Genomic DNA, 24,283 nt, shown 5'->3' on the forward strand with positions numbered 1-24,283 from the left:
TCTGATAATTAACCTTTTAAATTTGGCTTTTAGGACTAGTTACGTGCACTGGAGGGGTTGCTTTGCCTGCATGCTTTCGAAAGCGCATGTATTTTCGCACGATGCAGCCAAATTTTGTCGAGCCACAGCGGCGAGAATAATCGCGTTTTCGAAATTCTAAAAACTGATGTGGCTATTACTAACGACCGGCTCCATATCTCTAATTGCAACCAATTGCCTATCTGTGATAGTTAAAACGTTAGTTATCAGAAATTAGTTAAGCGGATAAGTTGCAAAATTTATTCACCTGTTTTATAATATCTCCAAAGCAGGTATTATTGTGCCGCAAAAAAAAAAAAGCCCTTCATACCTCGAAAAGCCTATTTATAAAAATTCTGGTTCACCTTCGCTGAAACACCTGGTATATAACTAGCGCAATAACCACATTCACATAACGAAGACACACACACACATAGCACCGCAGCGGTGGCCGAGTGGTTCGAGCATCCGCCTCGCATGCGGGAGGTGCGGGGTACCCACCAGTGATACAACGGGTACAAGCTTTCCCCTCGTCTGGTGCTCGGCTAGTAAGGGCTGATATGCTTGGAAAATGGGTCTTTGATCCCACCTTGAGTAGACGAAAAATAACCTTGTTCCATGGCGCTCTTTGGCCATACATGCCCTTGCGCCATAAAAATCCATAATCATCAGCACACACGCACGCACGCACCGCGGACGAGTGCTTCATAGAATGAACGTGGTGCAGTTATGCCTGAAGTATCAGCCCAAGCCGCCCCGCCGCGGTGGCTCAGTGGTTAGGGCGCTCGACTACTGATCCGGAGTTCCCGGGTTCGAACCCGACCGCGGCGGCTGAGTTTTTATGGAGGAAAAACGCTAAGGCGCCCGTGTGCTGTGCGATGTCAGTGCACGTTAAAGATCCCCAGGTGGTCGAAATTATTCCGGAGCCCTCCACTACGGCATCTCTCTCTTCCTTTCTTCCTTCACCCCCTCCGTTATCCCTTCCCTTACGGCGCGGTGTCCAACGTCGCGTGTCCAACGATATATGAGACAGATACTGCGCCATTTCCTTTCCCCAAAAAACCAATTATTATTATTATTAAGCCGTTCAAAAGCTCGCGTTACTGAAATATCCCTCGCACACTGTTTTCTTTCCTCTCTTAATGTCATAAGTGCCATTTTCCTTTCCATCGTTCGGTGTGGGGTTTTCGTCCGCTTTCTAGCCTTTTTGTTCTTTTTAATACTGATAGCACCTACCTCACTAGCGAGTACTGGCAAGATGCATCGGTCATGTACTTCCTTTTTTTTTTTTTCGAGCCTCCTATACTGCCGGCTACATCCTCCAGGAGTACAATCTCCGCCGCTGTACGGCTCCAACGCACTTTGAGAAACAGAGGTCCGAAGAACAGGGTGTTAGTGCATGCTGAGATGAAGCATCTGCATACCAAGGTTCATTTTAGTCCCTGCGTATGCGAACGGCAACTATTCTGGCTGCTGCAAAGGCAATCGGCAAGATCACAAGCCAGAGAGCAGTCTTGTTCTACACTATAGGCTGCCTCGATGCCCGCCGCTGAGGCAAAACCGTCGAAGCCTTAGCTTCGTTTAATTAATAATAGGTTTTTTGGGGAAAGGAAATGTCGCGGTATCTGCCTCATATATCGTTGGGCACCTGAACCGCCCCGTAAGGGAAGGGATAAAGGAGGGAGTGAAAGAAGAAAGGAAGAAAAAGGTGCCGTAGTGGAGGGCTCCGGACAGCGTGCACTGACATCGCACAGCACACGGGCGCCTTGGCGTTTTGCCTCCATCGAAACGCAGCCACCGCGGTCGGTTTCGAACCCGTAAACTCCGGATCAGTAGCCGAGCGCCCTAACCATTGAGCCACCGCGGCGGGTTTAGCTTCGTTTCAAGCGGAGTTTTCGCTTCAAGCGGAGTTTTCGGCAGCTGCCGCCGCGCACACAGACACGCACTTTTTATGGATAAAATGTGCGAAATAAGGCGGCAAGTGAATTATCCAGCAGAAAATCGCGCGCGGAAAAAGAAAAAAAAAAAGGAAAGAGTGGCGGGTACGCTGGCGGAAAGGGGAGGGTCCGCGATTAGCACAACAAAACCACGCCGGCTCGAGCGCCGCGGTTGCGGTTGGGGGGAGGGCGGCGGCCAAGCGTGTTCAAGGCGCCCCCGTCGACGCTCTGACGCGTGCGCGCCCTCTCTGGTTGCTTGCTGCTCGGCCGTGCTCCGCAGCATCGCCGGCGCTTTTCTTTGCGCTCAGTTTGCACATCTGAGCGCGAAATGGCGGCGCGATGTGCGCTAGTTCTTTCTTCCTTTCCTCCTCTCTCTTTTTTTTGCCTGCTGTCTTCAGCCGCGCAAGCCTGATTCAGGTGCGCCGTGCGGATCTCCGTTACCGCCGCGGCGTCGCAGAGGGCTCCACTAGCGTCGTTAGCGTCGACGTCGGGTTTGGCAGAAAGTTCAGCTCTTGGCGTCCTGTTCTGCAACGTGCAGGCTGACAACCCGCGTCTCGCTATACTGTTCATCGACGGGGCAAGAATCCCAGCTGCATCAGCATTCTTATCGCAACGAAGAATATCCGACAGGGATAACGACGGGTCGTTGCGCCGGGGAACTCAAAACGCCACCGGAACAAGCGGCACGCGCTGCGCCCAGTGTCGGCGCTTTCTGCGTACCGCATCAGCGCGCCCATGATCTCGTATGCCACAAACATGAAGGAGTTCTTCACATGCATACAATCCTAGGCGATATTTGTATGCTTGAATACGTTGCTCGTGTACGACAGCGAGTTTATAGTTGCGATCTGTGCTTTGCCACCGTTGTCCATTGCTGCTCACTGCAGGGCCGCAGTGGCCACCTGATATTCCGCGGGCGGCTCCTCGGGGTTCAGCTGGCTCAAAATGCCCGCTCTACGGCCGGCGTACACTACATAGCGGCCACCTTACTGTGTGGATTACTCAGTTAAAGTAGTAGTAGTAAGTTTTTATTAAAGAATAATAATAAAAATGGAAGTTAAAAGAATTCGGCTAACCCCGGCATCTGCCATCACTTTGGCGGCGGCACCTGAGCTGGGGCTGCGGAAATAAAGGATAGCAGGCACTATGAAGAAGTGAAATGAAAGAGGTGAGGGGACAGCAAGAAATGACATAGGGAGTGGTCATATATACACTATTTACAAAGGGTAACAATAAAGTTTTCCAGGTTGTGCGCATGTAGAGCCAAGAAAGAAAAAATAAAAATAAAAACACACGCGCACAACACTTTGCACACCACAGCTGGGGTTGGGCGCCCAGCTGTTAATCGTACCGTTAAATATGCGTTCACTGCATTTCGGATAGCAAGATGGCACGGAAGAGAAATGCTTTTAGAGTGAAGTGATTTGAAAACAGTGAAAGTGAAGATCCGCTGCGTGTTATGGTAAATGCGTGGGGATGCGTCGAGTCTGGCAAAACGCATACAGGATGTCCGACATTCTGTACGGTGGGGCTAAAACACGTCTTCGAGCCTTCACCTTGGGTATTGAAGAACACAAGTTGGTCACACGTTAAGTTTGTTGGCGCATAAGTCGTCGCCATAAGGCCGTCATGCGCCAAACACAAGTTGAAGTGTCCCTTATTTTGTGTTCAGCCTTTTAGAAATGTCACGGTGTAGTGGGTTTGAAACTTTTGTGTCTCTTGAAAACCTGTAAACGAGAGAGGGGCTTATATCTGCTTCCCCTCCAAGGCGCAAGTTAAAGCGTAAAGTTGTGTTTACCTAATAAAAGCCTTAGAAATGCTTTCTGCATGCATGTGTCTGAGTTTTCTGCGTGATTATGAATTGCACCTTGCGGCAGTTACGTCCTCACAATGACCACAAATTTGGTTTCCTTTTTATTCATGAGTAATAAACCTGCGTCACGTACGTGTAGCCAGTGCAAATGCGTCTGTACAGAGAAACATTCTTCAGGCAACGGTAACAAATGCAGAATTCGTGCACAGCACAGCTCGAGCACGTAATGCACTGTGACCAAGACCCTAATGAGGAACAGAGGACGGGGTTTAGATTGTGCACTGTACTGTGCTTGGTGTCACTAAAAAAGACTATAAACCAAAAATCATCCGAGGTCATGTGTCATGTTACAAATTGCTTTCGTGCCGACGAGCGACATCTCCGTGGTTCCAAATGCGCGGAATATACCTCGCCAGTGCTTCATTCTCTGCCGTGCTGTTTGATGTCGTATATTGCAGCCAGCTGTAAATTTGCCTTGAGCAGCCAAGAGCTGCCCGCAGCGCCTTCTCTCGAATCGAACGCACTCCACTCCCCTGGGACGGCAGGCCGTTTCGTGCACTGCCGTGAAAACCGTGGAAGTGTTGCGGTTCTTGATAAGCTTGAGAGATACCCATCTAATGACATACGAGGAAACTCGAACCTGAGTGCACAATAGAACCGAAGGTTGCTCTATCGCTATTATATGTTATAACAGGCAGCGTAGACCTGTGCAGAGCTTCGCAAATTTCTTCGGGTTTCTCGCCTTACGTCCGTCATCGCCGAATTGAAAAAAGAAAAAACGCAAGGCCGAGGGTAGACCGCGGGCGATGTGTCGGGTTTTGGCAGCGCTGACGCGCCCTCTCACCATTGTCGGCGGCCGAGATGGGCCTCAGTCATGTCGCTACCTCTGTGCCGGTCGTATCAACGACTTCGTGAACTGGTGCCCAGAGCACCGTCCCGCGCTAGCTCGATTGCAAAAGCGGTCACAAAAGCGCGCCCCCGCAAGGCGCGCAAATTGGCCGGCACTTCAATTAAAGTGAGCGGAGAAGCAGGTACAGCCGCCCTGTTGCACCGCCGCTCTGGTGGAAAGGTATCTCCTGCGGCGGGTGGCCGTCTGCCGCCCCCCGGGCCAGGAAGCGGCGCCGCGATACGGCCGCAGGCGCCCGGCGCTCATTTTTCGGAGTGCCGCGGGACCGCAGCGGCGTAATCGGCGCGCCGAACAAGAGCAGCGCGCCTGCAGCGCCCGGGGCGCCCCGACGCGGTTCAACCCCTTCGCGCCTTCCGAGATTTCACTATCACGTCTACGCCTGTATATTACACAAGGGCCCGGACATATCGCGCGGGCTAACCTAATTTTGGGAGCGCGCCCGCGAGAGCAGCAAAGAAGAGGAGCGGCGCGGGATGATCCCCATCAGCGTATCACTTTACCCTGATGGTCTGTAAACGGACCTGTTTTATGCGGCTGCAGGGGCGGCCCCCTTCGCGCCCCCTTCGCGAGAAGCGTCGAAAGCGCGCCTCTCTTCTGCAGTCGCACTCTGCCGTTGGTAATCCGATTTTTGGCCGATTGATTCCGCCGTTCGCTGAAAACGCGCGCGGTCTGGCATTATTAAATTTCAAAGCCGCCGAGGCTCTCTCCCCCCTCCCCGCGCGGGGGACGGCCGTGCAAACGCTATCAGGGAACGTTTAATTCCCCCGAGACATAGCCCAGCGCTCGTACCGCGCCCAATGGCTGCTGCCAACGGCGAGGCGCTCCGACGCCGCCGTTGGCCGCCGTGTCATTTTCTGCGCCGAGCTTTTCTGTTCGCGCCCGGGATTCATTTAGTTCCTTGCAGCTCGTTTCGTTGCCGCTGTTCCCGTTTTCGCGCTTTCCCTCTCTCTTCTTGGACCGCGCCGCGAGTGTTCGACTCCCGTAATGCGCGCCCTATACGAGGCCATTTGCGTGCCAAAGTGACGCTGCTTACACGGCGGATACGCTGGTATGCCTCGCATCTCAACGGCGAGCCCATCGCCGCGCTAATGCGCGACGTGTTTGCGTCGGCACTGCCAATTGCCGGGTCGAACGGAGGAGCGGTGTGGCTGGCTGCGGAGGAGAGCTGGCCGCGCGTTGACGGCTGCGCATTGAGCCTATACGCGAAAGCACAACAGCGAGCGCCGCGACGTGTTGCCAAGCGTCGCCCCGTGTAGCCGGCTTGTCAGATTGGAGCTCCAAACGAAACATAAATTATCGATCCAAGCCAGCGGCAGCGGCGCAGAGCGCGCAAAACGACGACGCTTTCGGAGTGCACCGTCTCGAAGCTCGGCCGAACAACTGTCCAATCATGTCTGAATCATGACAGACGGCCCGCGCTCTCTGTCGATATAGAGAGCGGGTAGCGAATAACAAACTCCTCGGCGTCCATTAATAACCGCCGTCAGTGGAACTGATCAGACGATTGTTGGCGAGCGAGCGCGCATACGACTGGGCCGCTCGGCTCGTCTGGAAGTTCGCGAGCGCCGTCGACCTGTCGTTAATCGCTCGGGTGAATTATACGCGAGCAGTGCTCGTCGAAGGAAGGGAGATCCTGTGTGGCTTCGCCGCCGGAGGCATATCGGGAAGTTGGGAGGAGCTCTTCTGGAATAATCGAAGCGCGCCGTTGGAAATGAACTCTCGCTAAGCAGCCTCGTGATGTTGAATTTCGCGTGCCACTTGCTGAGCGAGCGAGCCAGCCGAAATCGACACTCTGCACCCGAACAGACACACGCGCTCGCCCGGCTTCGTGCGACTGCGGCCCCATAAATAAAGTGTGCGCGCAGTTCGAGACTTTCCTCGAGAGACGTTTTTGTGCGTGAGCGCGCTTCCGCGGCCGTCTGCTCTAAAAACCTGCCAACCTGATGGGCCAAGTACATAGTGATATGTACGTCAGGAAAATTAATTCTCCCGGTAAAAAAAAAAATGCAACTTCGTTAAAACAGAGTTACTTCGCTCACGATCAATCTTGATTAAAAGCAAAAGAAAGATCGGGGCTTGGTGCAGCCCGAATTTCTTTTCTTTTTCTTCTTGAGCCTATATAAGAAACGACCAAAGGTCTAACTTACAAGGTGTGAAGTTTTCTGTAAAACTTGACGCATCTTCCGACCACTTGTTGTAAGTGAATAAGATAAACAGTTAAACGATGCTTTACCCCTCCTACAACGTCTTCAGGCCGTCCTTTTATGGATATAATTATTTATTGTTATTTTTACTTACAGATATTGAAATCCACAAGGGATTTTAGCACGGGGGGAATATAACACAGCACGAAAATAATCGCTGGAGACAGAACAAGGTGAAGACAAAAGTACATTGCCAGGTCACTACAAGCGTCATTTTTTAACGCAATGTGCTGCAAATATATATATATATATATATATATATATATATATATATATATATATATATCAGCAGACAAGTTAAAGGAAATGAGGGGCCCGTTTGACAAATTTATGAAGGGAGCCAACAGTCACCGAAACCAAGGTGCATAGGGGAACGTTAATTTTTTTTTTTTTAATGTGTTATGCTTATGAGTAGGATAATAATTCTTAGATTAATAAATTGCTTAAAGAAAATTACTTATAAAGCAGCAGAAAAAACAACTATGCCGCCGGTGGGATCCGAACCCACGACCTCCGAATAACGCGTCCGGTGCTCTTACCAACTGAGCTACGGCGACGGCTGTCCAATCTGCTGCTCTCGTGGGTATTTATGTTTACTAGGTGTAAGCGAGCCTTGAGAGTGTTCACCAGCGCCACCCTCGACCATAGCGGTGGACGTAGCACGTCCTGTAATACCGCGAGCGTGACGTAGAACGTCATCTAACGGCGAGGGCGGAAACTGTGCGAGAGCCCTCTTATGCTACCTTTTGGCATTAAGACTGCCAGAACCGAGACCCTCGTTAAGCTATCAGCAGACAAGTTAAAGGAAATGAGGGGCCCGTTTGACAAATTTATGAAGGGAGCCAACAGTCACCGAAACCAAGGTGCATAGGGGAACGTTAATTTTTTTTTTTTTTAATGTGTTATGCTTATCAGTAGGATAATAATTCTTAGATTAATAAATTGCTTAAAGAAAATATATATATATATAGGCAAAAAAATGCACTGCGAAAAAGCTTTTGCGCTGTCAGCAGAGACTGGCGGTAAACAAAGAAAGGGAAGTTGAGTCACTGGCGTATTATTTAAGTTATTCCAGTCTGTTACTGTCCTGGGGAAAAAAAGAATATTCAAAACAATTATTTTTTACACGGAGCGGTGTCATAGTTAGTTGATGCCTCTGCCTCGTGGCATATCCGGAAGAAATTTATTCATTCATTAATTATAGACGCTTGCATTAGGTATGCAATGACACTGTCGTTTCTGAGAACATCGTTTAGCGTTAAAATCCGAATATTCAATCTTCCCTTGATTGAAGATGTCACGTTGAAAACGTCCACGCCGTTATGCATGGTGCAAGTGGCGCGGCGCATGAGTTTGAGCGGCGCTGTTACCGCAGCCGTTAACACATCAACTTTTCATAGTGGAGTCCTTCTTCCGCCAGTGATTATACCATGCAGCTTCACGGTGGAATGGTGTGGCATGTGGGGTGCAAGTTTCTGACGCCCCATAACGGAACACGCGTGCTGTACGAGAGAAGCAGTAGTGGGCGGCGGCTGAGTTTTCATTTTGACCCGCAGCAAGGGTTCCCTCACGTCCACTGGCATCGCAAAGCACGCGAGTGTTTTTGCATCTTGCGTACACCAAAATGCGGCCGCTGCGGTCGAGATTCGATCCCGCGACCTTGGACTAAGCAGCCGAACGCCACAGCCACTGAACCACCTCGGCGGTTCGCTCCAAAGTGGAGTATTATGCCGACTGTCTGAGATCCAGCTGCCGTTACGCACGATACGTTCCACAGTCGCTAACAAAACTGTGCGTTATGTGTGGGCCTTTGAACAAATTTTTCGTATATACCTAGGCCCTCCGTTTTCTGGGGTTTTTTTTTGTCCAAAATTCGGAGGGTAAAAATTGGGCGAAATTTTCTTGTTCGAATTCGTGTACAAATCGGGTTATTGAGCAAAAAAATCCCATAACTCGGGCTTTTACGGGTCCTTTCTTTTGCAGCTAAAGGCAATAAGGCAATTCACTTTTAAGCTCTCTCTTCTGTGCCGGACAGAAAATGCTATATGTTTGCTCAATATTTCACAAACATATGGAAATGACGGGTGGCACGGAAAAAAACTGTTCACCAAATTAGATGTTTTTCTCACCTATTACAAATATTTCGTCGCATAAACTGTCATTTTCCTACATAGCACTTCGCGTGCATTCAAGAGCTGCCTGCCTTGCACACAGCGAAAACAGTGATTAAACATGACAGAGTCCATTTTAAAAAGCCCTGCAGCACGACGTCGTTGGCGTGGATAGCGCTTGATAGATGATGCCGAATGAATGACTGGTCAGAACCCGTTTAGTGGGCTCCCGCTTCTGAAAGTTACTTTTCAACATGTCCCCATATTAAGCCACGTCATGAATAAAAAGCGCTGAAAGAGGTTTAAGGTCATCAGTTGAACGAACACTCCCCTGGAATAAGCACAGAATATCCGCACAATTTCGCTTGGTGTATTCGACTTTGTTCAGGAAAACGTACGTTCTCTATGACCTTTCATATACTGTGCGTATATCTTCGCGAGCAACTCGTTCCCTTGCCCTTTTGTGTTCTCTAGAAGGGGCATTTTAGGGGAGAATAACCGAATTTTTCAGAAATGGGTTCAAGGTGCAAGAATCAGGTAAAAGCGGGTTTTACCCGGAAAAAGAAGGGCGCTTCCTGGCGACCCAGTTGCCCGGTGCTGATACCGTATACATTTCCGCTCAAGTACTTCAGCCGGTCGGTTTGTATGACAGAAATGCATTCTTGATCTGGGTGCGTCTGGCGATTTTTTTCTTCGCTGCACGGACGCTGTGCCATCTGTTGAGCGCTGCCGGAACTAGGCGTTCAGTATACGCTCGGCAGGTAACCTTGAGGCAGGCAACCAATCCAGCCGCATTGTGGGGCCGCCGAGGTTTACGGCGCTCGGCTGCTGGCCCGAAAGACGCGGGTTCGATCCCGGCCGCGGCGGTCGAATTTCGATGGAGGCGAAATTCTAGAGGCCCGTGTACTGTGCGATGCCAGGGCACGTTAAATAACACCAGGTGGTCGAAATTATCCGGAGCCCTTCACTACGGCGCCCCTCATAGCCTGAGTCATTTTGGGACGTTAACCGCCCATAAACCATTAACCAAACCAGCCACATTGTGGAATGTAAAGAAGGGTTTCGCCCGTGTGTGTTTTTCCTGGCGCACTCGGTTGCATTTTTTGCGACTGCGAACGCTATAGATTTTAGATATACCCTACTTCTCTTCGATAGCTACATATAGACACTTAGACACGAGACGTAAATCATTTAGTTGAAATTTAAGATTCATTAGAAATGCATGCATATATCTTCTGAGTTGAAAACTATGGGGTTTTATGCCCCAAAGCACGACATGGGCTAAGAGGGACGCCGTAGTGGAGGGCTCCGGAATAATTTCGACCACCTTAGGTTCTTTAAAGGGGTTCTGAAAGGGGCTCATCAATAAAGTTGCGGTATGGCTGAAATGTTAAAGGACGCCGCTTCACAAATATCCTCCAGCATGAATTTTTATAATGCGTTTGTTAAAGGCCGAGTTATCTGTCGTCAAAATTTGAATTTCAGCGTCTTCTAGCCTTTCACTCTCGACTCGTCACTTTTTGCACGGTCAAAGGTCGGCACTCCTCCGCCGGCCCCATCCATTCGGCCCCATCGCCGGCTGCCGACGCGCGCTGGAATTCTACGGGGGGGGGGGTACCTCCTGACACACCAGAGCGACGCGGTTGACTTTCCGCGGCCATGGTATACCTGCGTGACGTCTGAAAGTGCCTAACAAATAGCCATATATTAACTGACGCATACGTCACCTATACCAATAGCCATATACACAGACGCACGACACGAGGAGAGCGAAAGTTTCAAAAAGCCGCCATAAAGGGCTCGCCAACTTTCGAGTGCGAGTGCGAATTCTCTGCGGTGTGTATAAGTGTATTATTTGGCTCAAGTGCTCAGGACAACATATTGTAGTGGCTGAGCGAGTTTACGTACTCTACTCAGAAGGTGTTTCAGGGTCCCTTCAACCTGCGCCGACATCGCGCAGCACACAGGCGTTTTTGTATTTCTCCTGCATCGAAGTATACGGCCACCGCGGCCGGGATCAGATAAAACACGACCTTGAGATCAGCAGCCATACGCTGAAGCCACTGAGACAACGCGGCGGGCGCGCACTTCTGTGTAAACTTAATAATAATAATTGGTTTTTGGGGAAAGGAAATAGCGCAGTATCTGTTTCATATATTGTTGGACACCTGAACCGCGCCGTTAGGGAAGGGATAAGAGAAGGAGTGAAAGAAGAAAGGAAGAAGGAGGTGCCGTAGTGGAGGGCTCCGGAATAATTTCGACCACCTGGGGATCTTTAACGTGCACTGACATCGCACAGCACACGGGCGCCATAGCGTTTTTCCTCCATAAAAACGCAGCCGCCACGGTCGGGTTCGAACCCGGGAACTCCGGGTCAGTAGTCGAGCGCCCTAACCACTGAGCCACCGCGGCGGGGCTCTGTAAACTTTGGTGCGAAAACAAATTGTACCGCGCAACTTGGAGGTTGTAGAGTTGCGTGTGCTACTACACCTTTCCTCTCTTAATAATAATAATTGGTTTTGGGGGAAAGGAAATGGCGCAGTATCTGTCTCATATATCGTTGGACACCTGAACCGCGCCGTTAGGGAAGGGATAAGGGAGGGAGTGAAAGAAGAAAGGAAGAAAGGGGTGCCGTAGTGGAGGGCTCCGGAATAATTTCGACCACCTGGGAATCTTTAACGTGCACTGACATCGCACATCACACACAAACTCCTTTTTCAAGCATGGTTACCATGCAGCTCCACCAAGGACTACAACTACCTACATCCTCCACGGCAGCGCTGGCGTAGTGAAGTTTGTGGGAAGCCTGCTAGATTCCCGCCGTGGCGTCTGCGCGGCATCCCGCGTCGCTCTTTTTCCCTTTCTCCCGCCTCGGGCGGCGGAGAGACGGCTGGTGGCTAATCGCTGTCATTCGGCCGCAGCTCCGCCCCCGGCTTCCCAAGGGCCTTTGCCATTGGTGACTTTTGGCGGGAATTCGGGACCCGTTTGGGGTGGTCGCCTGACCTTCCGAGCGGGGCCCAGAGAGGGAGAACCCTCCGAGACAGCGTAAGGTGCGTACGTTACTGTTCGTCCGGGCCGGCCTCTGCCGTTCGGACCAGTTCATACTCGAGCTCGCCAGCGTGGGTCCTTGATCCGCCGCGGCTCGAGCCTGTCCAAGGGTCCAACGACCTCTGAAAGGCGCACCTTGCGTTGACTGCCCACTCTCTCTCGCAAACGGCCCATCGGCCGACACGAGAGAGATCACAGCACTGCCGCGGGGACAATCTCCTGCAGCGGCGTGCTAGCGGCGCGCATTTCTCTTGTTGCCCCGAGCGCGCACCGGAGCCTTGCTCTGAGCGCGCCCCGGGACGGGGTGACTGTTGAGTGTGTGTGTGTACCGCTGGAGGACGGCGTCAATAAACGTCTCCTTTGTGAACTTGGAGGCCTGTTTCTTGCGGCGAGCCGCTCTCCTCTCTGCAGAGGTTGAACGCCGCCGCAGCGGTGCCCCAGGGTGCGTGTGGTGACGGCTGATCGGGGCCCTTGGCTCGCGCGATGCTCGAACCCGCGGTGGGTAGTGGCCTGTGCCTACTGAGAAACCCACAAGTTTCGTGTAATTGGCCTGTTACATGTTTACTTGAAGTCTGCTGCATAATGACAGTTCTGACCACATGGCTGGCATGGTGAGGTTTACTAGCATGCTTTATTAGCCTCTAAACCTTCACATTAATCGCAACGGTCAGAAACCGCTGTGCAGCTGCATACGAAGACAGGCGGAAGAGCACGCTGTTGACTCGTCGACTACGTGTCGCAAATAAACGCGGCATACAGTGATACGTGAACGATGATCCCTTGGTGTGTTCAGCATTCGTTCACGCTGAATTGTCCAGGCACAGCCAGATTACGCCGGCACGGAAGTGTAGAGCAGGACTGAAGGTTTCAAATTTTCAGAATAAAACGGCGCAGTGATTGCCGTTTTTTTTTTCATCCCGCGCCGTCGCTAATTACTCAGTTGCAGTCGGAATTCAGTGGTATACGTTCCATTTCTCGTGCGCATGTCAAAGTTGCGAAATAAGCGCTGACCGCTGCAAATGACCCACATCGTCGGAAACTACTCTTCCCTGGTTCGATAGTGCGAGTCCTCGCAATGTTTTGAAAGGTTCCGACTCTCACAACCTGCGATGGTCATGCCTTGAGTCACATTCGTTATTTGTGTTTCCTCTCCGTGCTTTGCCCGCGCGTTCCGTCGCCCATTATGCTACATGCCACGTGACTAAATGTCTGACTAAGGAAAGAAAAGAAGAGTCAGGCGACGCGCATATAGTAAACAGCATGGCACGCGGAATCTGCGCCGAGAGTCCCGTGGAACTCGGATGCGATAAGTATGGTCACCGTGTTGCTGACACATTCTACAGTCGGAGTCTGGCAACCTTTGGGGCCGTCACTTAGTCTTCCAGTATTGAGTGATTTGATTGCAACCGATTGGCTGCAACGACATTTAATAAGCGAGACGAAGGAAACAGTCGTATATGTCAACAGCTACACCAAACTGCCCAGCCGACTGCTTATACTTGATGATGACAATGACTTGAATTTTAACGGCAAAATGGCAGCTTGGTCAAATAGCGCCATGACTGGCACGTGTTTAGTGTGCGCGAGTTTGGGTCAAAGATCAATTTTCCCAAGCATTTGCTCACAAAGAAGCCGAGCACCAGGCCTGGGGAAAGCGTGCACGTACCCGTTAGAAAACCGGTGGGTGTCCATGGAGACACTGGGGACCGAACCGCGCCCCTCCCGCATACGGGGCAAATGCTCAAACCACACACCGCTGCTTCTATACTGCATGCTTGCACTCGCCATGCATTTACCTAGCTGCGTGCATCGACTGTTACCGCAGTCACCGTTTGCCGGCATATTTCTGTTCTTGAAAGTGGTTTCGTCCCGTTCGCAGACAAGCTGTGCGAGCCTAGCAGTCCGCTGCTGCTTCGCTCCCAAAGGCGTGCGGCGTCCTCTCCGGAGACTGGGGCACCCGGCCTGCAGTTCCTGGGTCGCTTCGGCCCGGGCTCGGCGGCGGCGCGGCTCGAGTCGTCGCCGCCGTCGAGCGTCTCGTCGCTGGCCGACGACGAGCTGCCGGACGCGCCCGGCGACTTCGCCCCCGCTGCGCGCCGCTCCGACAGCGAGCCTGGCGGCGAGTCCGGCGGCAGCACCCCGGCTGCGCCGCGGCCCGGTGGCAAGCAGCGCGAGGGCCCCTCCAAGGGCTCGGCGCGAGTCGAGAACCCGCAGATCCTGCCGCGCTGCAACTGCGACGAGCTGAGGAACGCCGACGCGCACCTCGAGACCAAAGACCTGTGGGAGAAGTTCCACGAGCTCGGCACCGAGATGATTATCACCAAGACAGGAAGGTGAGCGGAAGCTCCTGCCTGTTTTGAGCCTGCGCACGGGCACCCTCGTCGAGTGCGTGCGTAATGGCGTCTAACAAGCAACGCTGACGAAGTGTTCGCGCAAAATCCGTTCGGTTCCCATGGTCGCCAGTTTTGTTCCTGACGCCTCAAAAGGGCCTCTTTCGTGTTTATACCGGTGAGCCGCGGTGGTCACGTCACGTGTCGGCAACCGACGACTAACGACAGGGGTTCACACTGAATGCCGTGACTTAACTGGGACCACCGCGTGACAGAGCGGCACTCGGCGCGCTTAGCGGACTATGCGCCCGGTGCTTAACAAAGCATGCAGTGATGTCTAACGCCATCGTCATACGGCTAACGAAAACCATCGCAGGCGCTAATGGCAGCCGCGCAGAAGGAGTAGGAGTTAGAGGCTCTCTTTAAATGACAACTGTATACTTTACTCCGGTAACTTAAGTGGCAGTAGGACGTTCTTGCGGGCTAGTTGGTCCATTTTCGAGGAAGGTTAAAAACTACGGAAGGGTACGAGGACAGGAGGTGCTGTCCTTTTTCGCAGTTTGTAACCTTCCTCGTAAGTGGCAGGCTACTCTCGACAAGGGTGCCAATACGTACAAACGTCACACGTACACACGCAGCATTTCCACAAGGAACGTATATAATACGCACTGCATCCCTGGAAAATTCTCAAAAGGGCTTTCATGGCACGCCTGCTCATGTCGCCATCCTTGCCCACAGAAAGAAGAATGGCCTCGGAAGATGACCACATCAGCTTGCGCTCCTTAAAAGATACAAATGACCAGGCGATCAGGCAATCAGATGTGAGGATCCTGCGTAACCAGTGGCGATTTTGCCTTAATGCTTTTACGGTTAAAGTTTTCCAAATTGTGCTTTTTTTAATTGCTACTTTTCCACTCTTTTCATATGTTTTCATACACTTGCGTCGATTCATTTAGTATTTCATTTTGCTGGTTTACCTGAACTTGCCGCAGTAATGCATTCGTCTTGCATTAGCTGTCTGGCCTGGCAGTGTTATTTACGATGAATGACTTACCCGAATGCTTGCCGCTGTCGCTTCTGCGAGGTCATGATAGTCCGAGTGGGAGGAGGCTGGAGGGGGGGGGGGTGCTTCTGGAGGGTAGCTGGTTTTCCCACTGCTTCTGTCAATTCAATTTCGCCGCCTATTTTTCGTTCCGCTGGGTGAGGTAGAGCGGGGATGGGGTGGGCACGTGAATCGAGGGTGGCGGTGGGGGCGGATTGAGGCTGCCTTCTAGCTAGTGGGGTGCGATGCGAAGGTCGCTAGTGGGTGGTGCTTCCTCCCAAGGGTGGATTCTATATATTTATAGCTTCAGCGGGCTTCAAGGGGAGGGGGTTAAACAGTTGTAATGCTTACGCCGCAATGCGTACGCATACGGCGCGAAACTTGCTACACCAGAGACTTTTTTTTTTCACACCGCGACATTTACATACCCAGAAATTCTGGACAAGAACGTTAGTCTATGAACGCAATTTTTTCATGTATCGTAAAATTTCCACGGCCTACGGTCAGTGACCCGGTGGCTGACTTAACGAGGGCTTAAAAAGGAAAGCTGCAAGTCGCCGGAGTAGGTTCAGAAACGTCCTATTTTTTTTTTCATTTTTTGGTTGGCGTTCTTTCTAATTTAAGTTAAACTTCATTGCCGGCCAGACATATTTCTGTCGAATGTTTTGTTTTGAGTAATATATATATCTCCAGATATCCCCTCGCCAGGATTGCACTGTTTTGCTATTAACGCTTTTGCTGTCGTAAACAACATTCCTAATTGGCTTTATATGGCACTCTTAACTACTAGCGATGAACAAACTTTAAAAGAAAGATCTTGCTACGCATCGGAAGAATGGACCCTTACCTCCAATATTTCCATAACAGTACTTTACAATATTCCACAGTTGCCTCGCAACTAAAATTAATGTCCAAGAATTCTAGAATTGTTTTGCGATTTTCGAAAGACAAAAAAAAAACGGCAATCACGGCCCTCTTTCCAAATATACCAGAGGAAGTGCCGACCAAGACTAACTCATGTACAACATTCTCGGACAAAAATATTGAATTCAAAAATTGTAAGCTACTGTTATGGAAATATTGACGATAACGGTCCATTCTTCGTCTGCTACGATCATCGTCATCGTCCGCTCTTTTATGCGTGTAATTTAAGTAAATTTACTATGGATTTCTCTGCTCTCTCAAGAATCAGCAATGAAAACAGCCATGATGAGAACTCTTTCCGCTCGAAGACGGAAAAATGAGCGCCTTTCCTCTCTTCTATTTGTCGGCATCACCGCGCCTAGCATAGGTACATGGGTAATGATTACATGGATAAATGATAAAAAATTTCCTCTTCGAGATAAAATGACGGAGGAGGATATTTGTCTCAAAAGATATACCGGGTGTTTCACCTACCCCGCCGCGGTGGCTCAGTGGGTAGGGCGCTCGACTACTGATCCGGACTTCCCGGGTTCGAACCCGACCGCGGCGGCTGCGTTTTTATGGAGGAAAAACGCTAAGGCGCCCGTGTGCTGTGCGATGTCAGTGCACGTTAAAGATCCCCAGGTGGTCGAAATTATTCCGGAGCCCTCCACTACGGCACCTCTTCTTCCTTTTCTTCTTTCACTCCCTCCTTTATCCCTTCCCTTACGGCGCGGTTCAGGTGTCCAACGATATATGAGACAGATACTGCGCCATTTCCTTTCCACCAAAAACCAACCAAACCAATTTCACCTAAGGTGTTCTACAATATTTAAAAATAGGGCATAGCATTGCCAGCGTTGAAGCGCATCAGAATAGAGCTGAGACTTGCTAACTAGTAGGCTAGTTGACTAATATTGAGTAGTTAACTATTTAATTATTACTGTTAGCCTCCTTATTTACCGTGAGGTGTGAAGACCACCGTAAATAATATCCGTATCAGTTTTTAGAATTTTTATGGTGCAGTTATCCTCGGCGCTGTGGCCAACAAATTTTGGCTATTTAGACTAGTTACGTGAACTGGAGCAGTTGCTTTGCCGGAAAGCTTGTTGAAAACTCGTGTATTTTGGCGTGATGTAGCCGCGCCAAAATACATCCAAAAAGTCGGATCTAAACAAACGTGACGCGTCGTGGCGCCATTTCCCGCGCAGCCGTTGACTGGCTAAGGAAATTTACGACCTGAAGTCGCGTCGGGGGAAAAAAATGGTTCACCGAGCGATTGCGTCGATAGGTCGTTTTGCGGGCGTACTGGCAAGTCGCGAATTAGGGTCGCGCGAAGAGCTCGCAATCAGCGACAAGGGAGAAGAGGCCTTTTACAGGACCTCTGCGACCAGTGGGTCGAGGAGGTGCTGGACGCTGTTTTGCGGACAAGCAACTGATGCTCAACAGCTTACAGTAATGTTGTATACGCAATGCTCACAGTAATGTTGTAATATGTATACGTGACACTTGTGACACGCGTGACACATGTGCGAACCATTGTCGAATGTCCACTATCTGTCGCCTCCTGCGTGCCAATAAAGAAGTTCAGGCTTAGGAGACGAGCGCGATATTAGCAGGCGCTCGGTCCATGCGCGCTCAAATTAAATGTGTACCGTATCAAACACCACACAACACCCATGTGCGACACCATCCACCAACTGGCTCCAAAATGTTATTTATTCACGGAGTACGAATGACGTAAACCTCCAACGGCAGCTGCTGACGCTAGAGGCCACCGCGCGGTACGGGAAGCTATAGTGTTTCTGTAGGAACACTAAGGGAAGCTGGCCATGAAGGCACCCTACGGGAACCCAGATGCAAGCAAACGTTTCATGGCGCGGGAGGATCTCTCGCAGCGCCACGGATTGGCCAAGCAGTTATGACGTCGCAAAAAGGCGGCCAGCGAGCGTCTTATCCGAATAAATCGCGTTTGGGGCTCCGCGACCACGAAGAAACGACCCAAACCGGTCGTCCGCCCTTTGCAACTTGCCGAGTATGAACGCGTTTCTCGACTCCGCGCACTTGACGAGTTCACCAAAAACCGGTCGCACGACCCCTGCGATTCACCAATGCGAATGCGCTTTTCGACTACGCGACCGTAGCGAATCCACCGGAACCGGTCGTGCGACCTTCGCGACTCGCTGGTGTGGGCGCGCACTTGTGCGTCCAACTGACAGAAACGCAGGTGCCGACTTGCATATCGATGCAGTACCAGATCCCTCCCCCACATACCAGTGTAACTACATTTGCGTTTTAGGAATGTGTCAGTGAACTCTTGCTGCATGACCAAGTTAATTGTATGCCTCGGCGGGGGCGCGGTTAAAATTGCTATTAAACATACGCGGGATCTGTGGCAAGTACTATCGGCCCATTCAAACACGGTGTACTTGTGGTCCGCGAAACTCAATACCGTCCAAGTCGCCTGAATTAAACTAGTTTCAATACTTCAATGCTTGCGCCCTTGCCCGGTGTAAGCTCTGGGCAAACCGTAAGAACACGTCAACGAACGCATTTGTAAGGACATTTCGGTGTAAGTTTCTTAACGGCGCTCGTCTGAATACTGCTCATCGCGTTTGCTTTCTGCGTATGTATATATGGGCTGCCACACATAGCATTTTTTTCACTCTTCTAATGGCAATTAACCTTAGTACAAAATAGTTCTATACTATGTTTCCTTTTTCATTCAAGCCATGCATCACCATACACAGAAAAAAATATATATCTTCAATATTGTAAAATATGCAGCAACACAAACTTCTCTTTCCAGCCTTTCTTCCTCTAGCTTCCTGCCTTTCTTTTTTTCAACTGGTTTCTGGTTTCGCCAGTTCCTGCGACGACAGGTTACAGCACGACTCAATTGGAGCTGACGTGTGAACGAGGCAAGCGATAAGCGTTATGAATATTTAAAGCGCGAGACGCGCGAATGGCGCCTTTATTTATTTTTATTTTCCTTAGGAGGTTCGGGCTTTTGTTTCTAGTTTCGTCCGTTCCATGCTGCTTATTACGCGCCGAAGCGCTGCACTTCGCCTCGCTGTACACACGCCGCCGTCGGGGATGACGGCATGCATTTTAACGCGCCATGGCTTTTCTCCAAGAAAAGCTGCATTTTTTATAGGCGCAATGAAAGAGTTGCTCCCTGCGCGGAGTCGAACGCGCCTTGTTCCCGGCTTAGCGCCGTTGCGCAGCAGGCGTTCGCAGCAGTATTATACTACGCGACGGTGTGAGAAAAGTGCAACTGCGAAACCTGTCCAGATCAAAGTCGCCAGGTTCGGTGAGAAGCAGAGACATGTTTGTTTCGGAGAGCCGTCACTATACGCCAGCACGGCCGCGGCGATGTGCCAACGGCCAGACAGGGTCAGCTGCCTTTGCCAAGGAAAACGTGGGTGCGGCGCGTATACGCTGCCTTTTGAGCTTGACATGTCCAACTTTCTCGGACAAAAATTTTGAAAATTGGATAATTGTTAGATACTGTTACAGAAGGCAATGGTCCATTCTTTTGATGTGTAGCCAAATCTCTCTTTCAAAGCGTTTCCATCGATCGCATCGAACAGTTAAGACTGCCGTAGAAAACCAATGGGGAACGCTTTTGACGATAGCGAAAACGCGAATAGAAAAAAAAATACAAGACTGCCGTCCGATGATCTGGAGATATATTGATTGTTGTAGTGAAATCTTACATTATATACGAAAATTGCGTTCATAAACGGTTTCCCGCTCAAAAATGCTTTTGTCCAGAATTGTTGGGTATGTTCAGCTGAGTTTCCTTTGATTTCTTGATAGCCGTGAACTGGGTCTTGTGTAATATGACTCGAAAGCTCACTTATTCCGAATTAATCGCAGGCTGTTGCTTTCGAATTACCGCTTTTATTATCCCCTGTATCTTTTGTTGCTCGCTATTGTTGCTGTCTTTACAAACGGCCCGCTTTCAACACTGTGAACTACATAGTTTTCGAACCGTGCTCCAACACCATCTCTTTTCTTGCACGGACCCACAGATACGGCATCGTTTAAGTGGCATTGCTGTACGTGCTGTTAAGCACAGTCAATCACAGTTAAGAACTACTTCTACGTCACACACCAAGTTTATAGTATCTGCACATGTCAAAATGCGTGATGGATGTTTCCATGTCCACGCTTGCCGAGCCACTAGGCAATGTCATGCACTGGCAATGGCGCAAATGTATTCCTACAGGAAAACTGCGGAACGACCGGTGGAATGGGTGGCAGCATTATTTAGTCGTTATAGGGCATTTCTGCCTTTAAAAAAAATGCAGTCCGAATCGCTCTCGCTGGATTTGCCTGCTGAAGAATAATGGCTAAATCTCTGACAATCTAACAGGTAATGCACCTAATGCATGGTGAATGCCCGTAGCGTAGCGCCCCTCTAGTGGTCGCTCTTCGAACAACCGAGCGAGGAGAGGCGGACAGGGGGGGGGGGGCTCGTAGCGACACAGCGGCTGTAGCTCACGAGCTTCCGACATACCTTGTTATTGTTACCACGTCCCAATTAATCCGTCAGAGTCATCCAAGCGTAATAAACGCGCTACATATTGCGTTAGCATCCCTCAAGCGGCTGTACACACAGTGGCGCCATCTAGTGACAATAATACAAAACTGTTTAGCGCTAGTCTGCAGAAACTTTTTTCAGCATTAGTGATGGCAGTGGTGAGTGCATTACCGACCTTTTTTTTCTCAAGAACGAAAACTGAAAATGCACAAAAATGGAAACGAAGACACAAAGCTCTTCGATGGGTGTCGAACACACAAAGCTCTTCGCCGGGAACATTGACAGCAACGTTCGAAAAAGGGAGTGAGCTGTCCTCTATCACACTCCCTTTTATAAAAGGGTGTGCGCTAGAGGACAGCTTACTCCACTTTTTACTCCCATATAGGCGTATGCGTGTTTACGGTGTAGCTTACAACCTCAACCTCTAGACAAACATGTTCAGACTCTACATCAATAAATTACGCCACGAGAACCTATGCCAATAATTTTTTTTCTGGTTAGAATTTGGCTGCCCAAGCTGCCCTTCGATGGAGAGAGGAGACCAGAGCATAGACGTCATGCCACCTATCCGGTAGCTTTGTGCATACACTCTAAACAGAGAGGATTAAAAAAGGGAGTGAGCTGTCCTCTATCACACTCCCTTTTATAAAAGGGAGTGCGCTAGAGGACAGCTTACTCCACTTTTTACTCCCATACAGGCGTATCCATGTTTAGGGTGTAGCTTACAACAACCTCAACCTCTAGACAAACATGTTCAGACTGTACACCAATAAATTACGCCACGAGAACCTATGCCAATAATTTTTTTTTTCTGGTTAGAATTTGGGTTGCCCAAGTTGGCCTTCGATGGAGAGAGGAGACCAGAGCATAGACGTCATGCCACCTATCCGGTAGCTTTGTGCATACACTCTAAACAGAGAGGATTAAAAAAGGGAGTAAGCTATCCACTAGCACACTCCCTTTTATAAAAGGGTGTGCGCTAGAGGACAGCTTACTCCACTTTTTACTCCCATACAGGCGTATCCATGTTTAGGGTGTAGCTTACAACAACCTAAACTTCTAGACAAACATGTTCAGACTCTACACCAATAAATTACGACACGAGAACCTATGCCAATAATATTTTTTCTGGTTAGAATTTGGTTGCCCAAGTTGGCCTTCGATGGAGAGAGGAGACCAGAGCATAGACGTCATGCCCCCTATCCGGTAGCTTTGTGCATACACTCTAAACAGAGAGGATTAAAAAAGGGAGTAAGCTGTCCTCTATCACACTCCCTTTTATAAAAGGGTGTGCGCTAGAGGACAGCTTACTCCTCTTTTTACTCCCATACAGGCGTATCCATGTTTAGGGTGTAGCTTACAACAACCTAAACTTCTAGACAAACATGTTCAGACTCTACACCAATAAATTACGACACGAGAACCTATGCCAATAATATTTTTTCTGGTTAGAATTTGGTTGCCCAAGTTGGCCTTCGATGGAGAGAGGAGACCAGAGCATAGACGTCATGCCACCTATCCGGTAGCTTTGTGCATACACTCTAAACAGAGAGGATTAAAAAAGGGAGTAAGCTGTCCTCTATCACACTCCCTTTTATAAAAGGGTGTGCGCTAGAGGACAGCTTACTCCACTTTTTACTCCCATACAGGCGTATCCATGTTTAGGGTGTAGCTTACAACAACCTAAACTTCTAGACAAACATGTTCAGACTCTACACCAATAAATTACGACACGAGAACCTATGCCAATAATATTTTTTCTGGTTAGAATTTGGTTGCCCAAGTTGGCCTTCGATGGAGAGAGGAGACCAGAGCATAGACGTCATGCCCCCTATCCGGTAGCTTTGTGCATACACTCTAAACAGAGAGGATTAAAAAAGGGAGTAAGCTGTCCTCTATCACACTCCCTTTTATAAAAGGGTGTGCGCTAGAGGACAGCTTACTCCACTTTTTACTCCCATACAGGCGTATCCATGTTTAGGGTGTAGCTTACAACAACCTAAACTTCTAGACAAACATGTTCAGACTCTACACCAATAAATTACGACACGAGAACCTATGCCAATAATATTTTTTTCTGGTTAGAATTTGGTTGCCCAAGTTGGCCTTCGATGGAGAGAGGAGACCAGAGCATAGACGTCATGCCACCTATCCGGTAGCTTTGTGCATACACTCTAAACAGCGAGGATTAAAAAAGGGAGTAAGCTGTCCTCTATCACACTCCCTTTTATAAAAGGGTGTGCGCTAGAGGACAGCTTACTCCACTTTTTACTCCCATACAGGCGTATCCATGTTTAGGGTGTAGCTTACAACAACCTAAACTTCTAGACAAACATGTTCAGACTCTACACCAATAAATTACGACACGAGAACCTACGCCAATAATATTTTTTTCTGGTTAGAATTTGGTTGCCCAAGTTGGCCTTCGATGGAGAGAGGAGACCAGAGCATAGACGTCATGCCACCTATCCGGTAGCTTTGTGCATACACTCTAAACAGAGAGGATTAAAAAAGGGAGTAAGCTGTCCTCTATCACACTCCCTTTTATAAAAGGCTGTGCGCTAGAGGACAGCTTACTCCACTTTTTACTCCCATACAGGCGTATCCATGTTTAGGGTGTAGCTTGCAACAACCTAAACTTCTAGACAAACATGTTCAGACTCTACACCAATAAATTACGACACGAGAACCTATGCCAATAATATTTTTTCTGGTTAGAATTTGGTTGCCCAAGTTGGCCTTCGATGGAGAGAGGAGACCAGAGCATAGACGTCATGCCACCTATCCGGTAGCTTTGTGCATACACTCTAAACAGAGAGGATTAAAAAAGGGAGTAAGCTGTCCTCTATCACACTCCCTTTTATAAAAGGGTGTGCGCTAGAGGACAGCTTACTCCACTTTTTACTCCCATACAGGCGTATCCATGTTTAGGGTGTAGCTTACAACAACCTAAACTTCTAGACAAACATGTTCAGACTCTACACCAATAAATTACGACACGAGAACCTATGCCAATAATATTTTTTCTGGTTAGAATTTGGTTGCCCAAGTTGGCCTTCGATGGAGAGAGGAGACCAGAGCATAGACGTCATGCCCCCTATCCGGTAGCTTTGTGCATACACTCTAAACAGAGAGGATTAAAAAAGGGAGTAAGCTGTCCTCTATCACACTCCCTTTTATAAAAGGGTGTGCGCTAGAGGACAGCTTACTGCACTTTTTACTCCCATACAGGCGTATCCATGTTTAGGGTGTAGCTTACAACAACCTAAACTTCTAGACAAACATGTTCAGACTCTACACCAATAAATTACGACACGAGAACCTATGCCAATAATATTTTTTTCTGGTTAGAATTTGGTTGCCCAAGTTGGCCTTCGATGGAGAGAGGAGACCAGAGCATAGACGTCATGCCCCCTATCCGGTA

The 24,283-nt window shown here is 49.5% G+C and overlaps 1 protein-coding gene across 2 annotated transcripts in view; it reads left to right on the forward strand.

Moving 5' to 3' along the window:
- LOC144113488 (T-box protein H15-like) overlaps positions 1–24,283 on the forward strand; it is a 101,917-nt gene that overhangs the window by 44,838 nt on the left and 32,796 nt on the right. For both annotated transcript variants that reach the window (XM_077646579.1, XM_077646580.1), the window contains exon 2: positions 13,918–14,368. In XM_077646579.1, the coding sequence (XP_077502705.1) occupies positions 13,918–14,368 (451 nt within the window). The remainder of the gene's footprint in view (positions 1–13,917; positions 14,369–24,283) is intronic.

This window comes from Amblyomma americanum, chromosome 1, assembly GCF_052857255.1.
Source record: "Amblyomma americanum isolate KBUSLIRL-KWMA chromosome 1, ASM5285725v1, whole genome shotgun sequence".
NCBI lineage: Eukaryota > Metazoa > Arthropoda > Arachnida > Ixodida > Ixodidae > Amblyomma > Amblyomma americanum.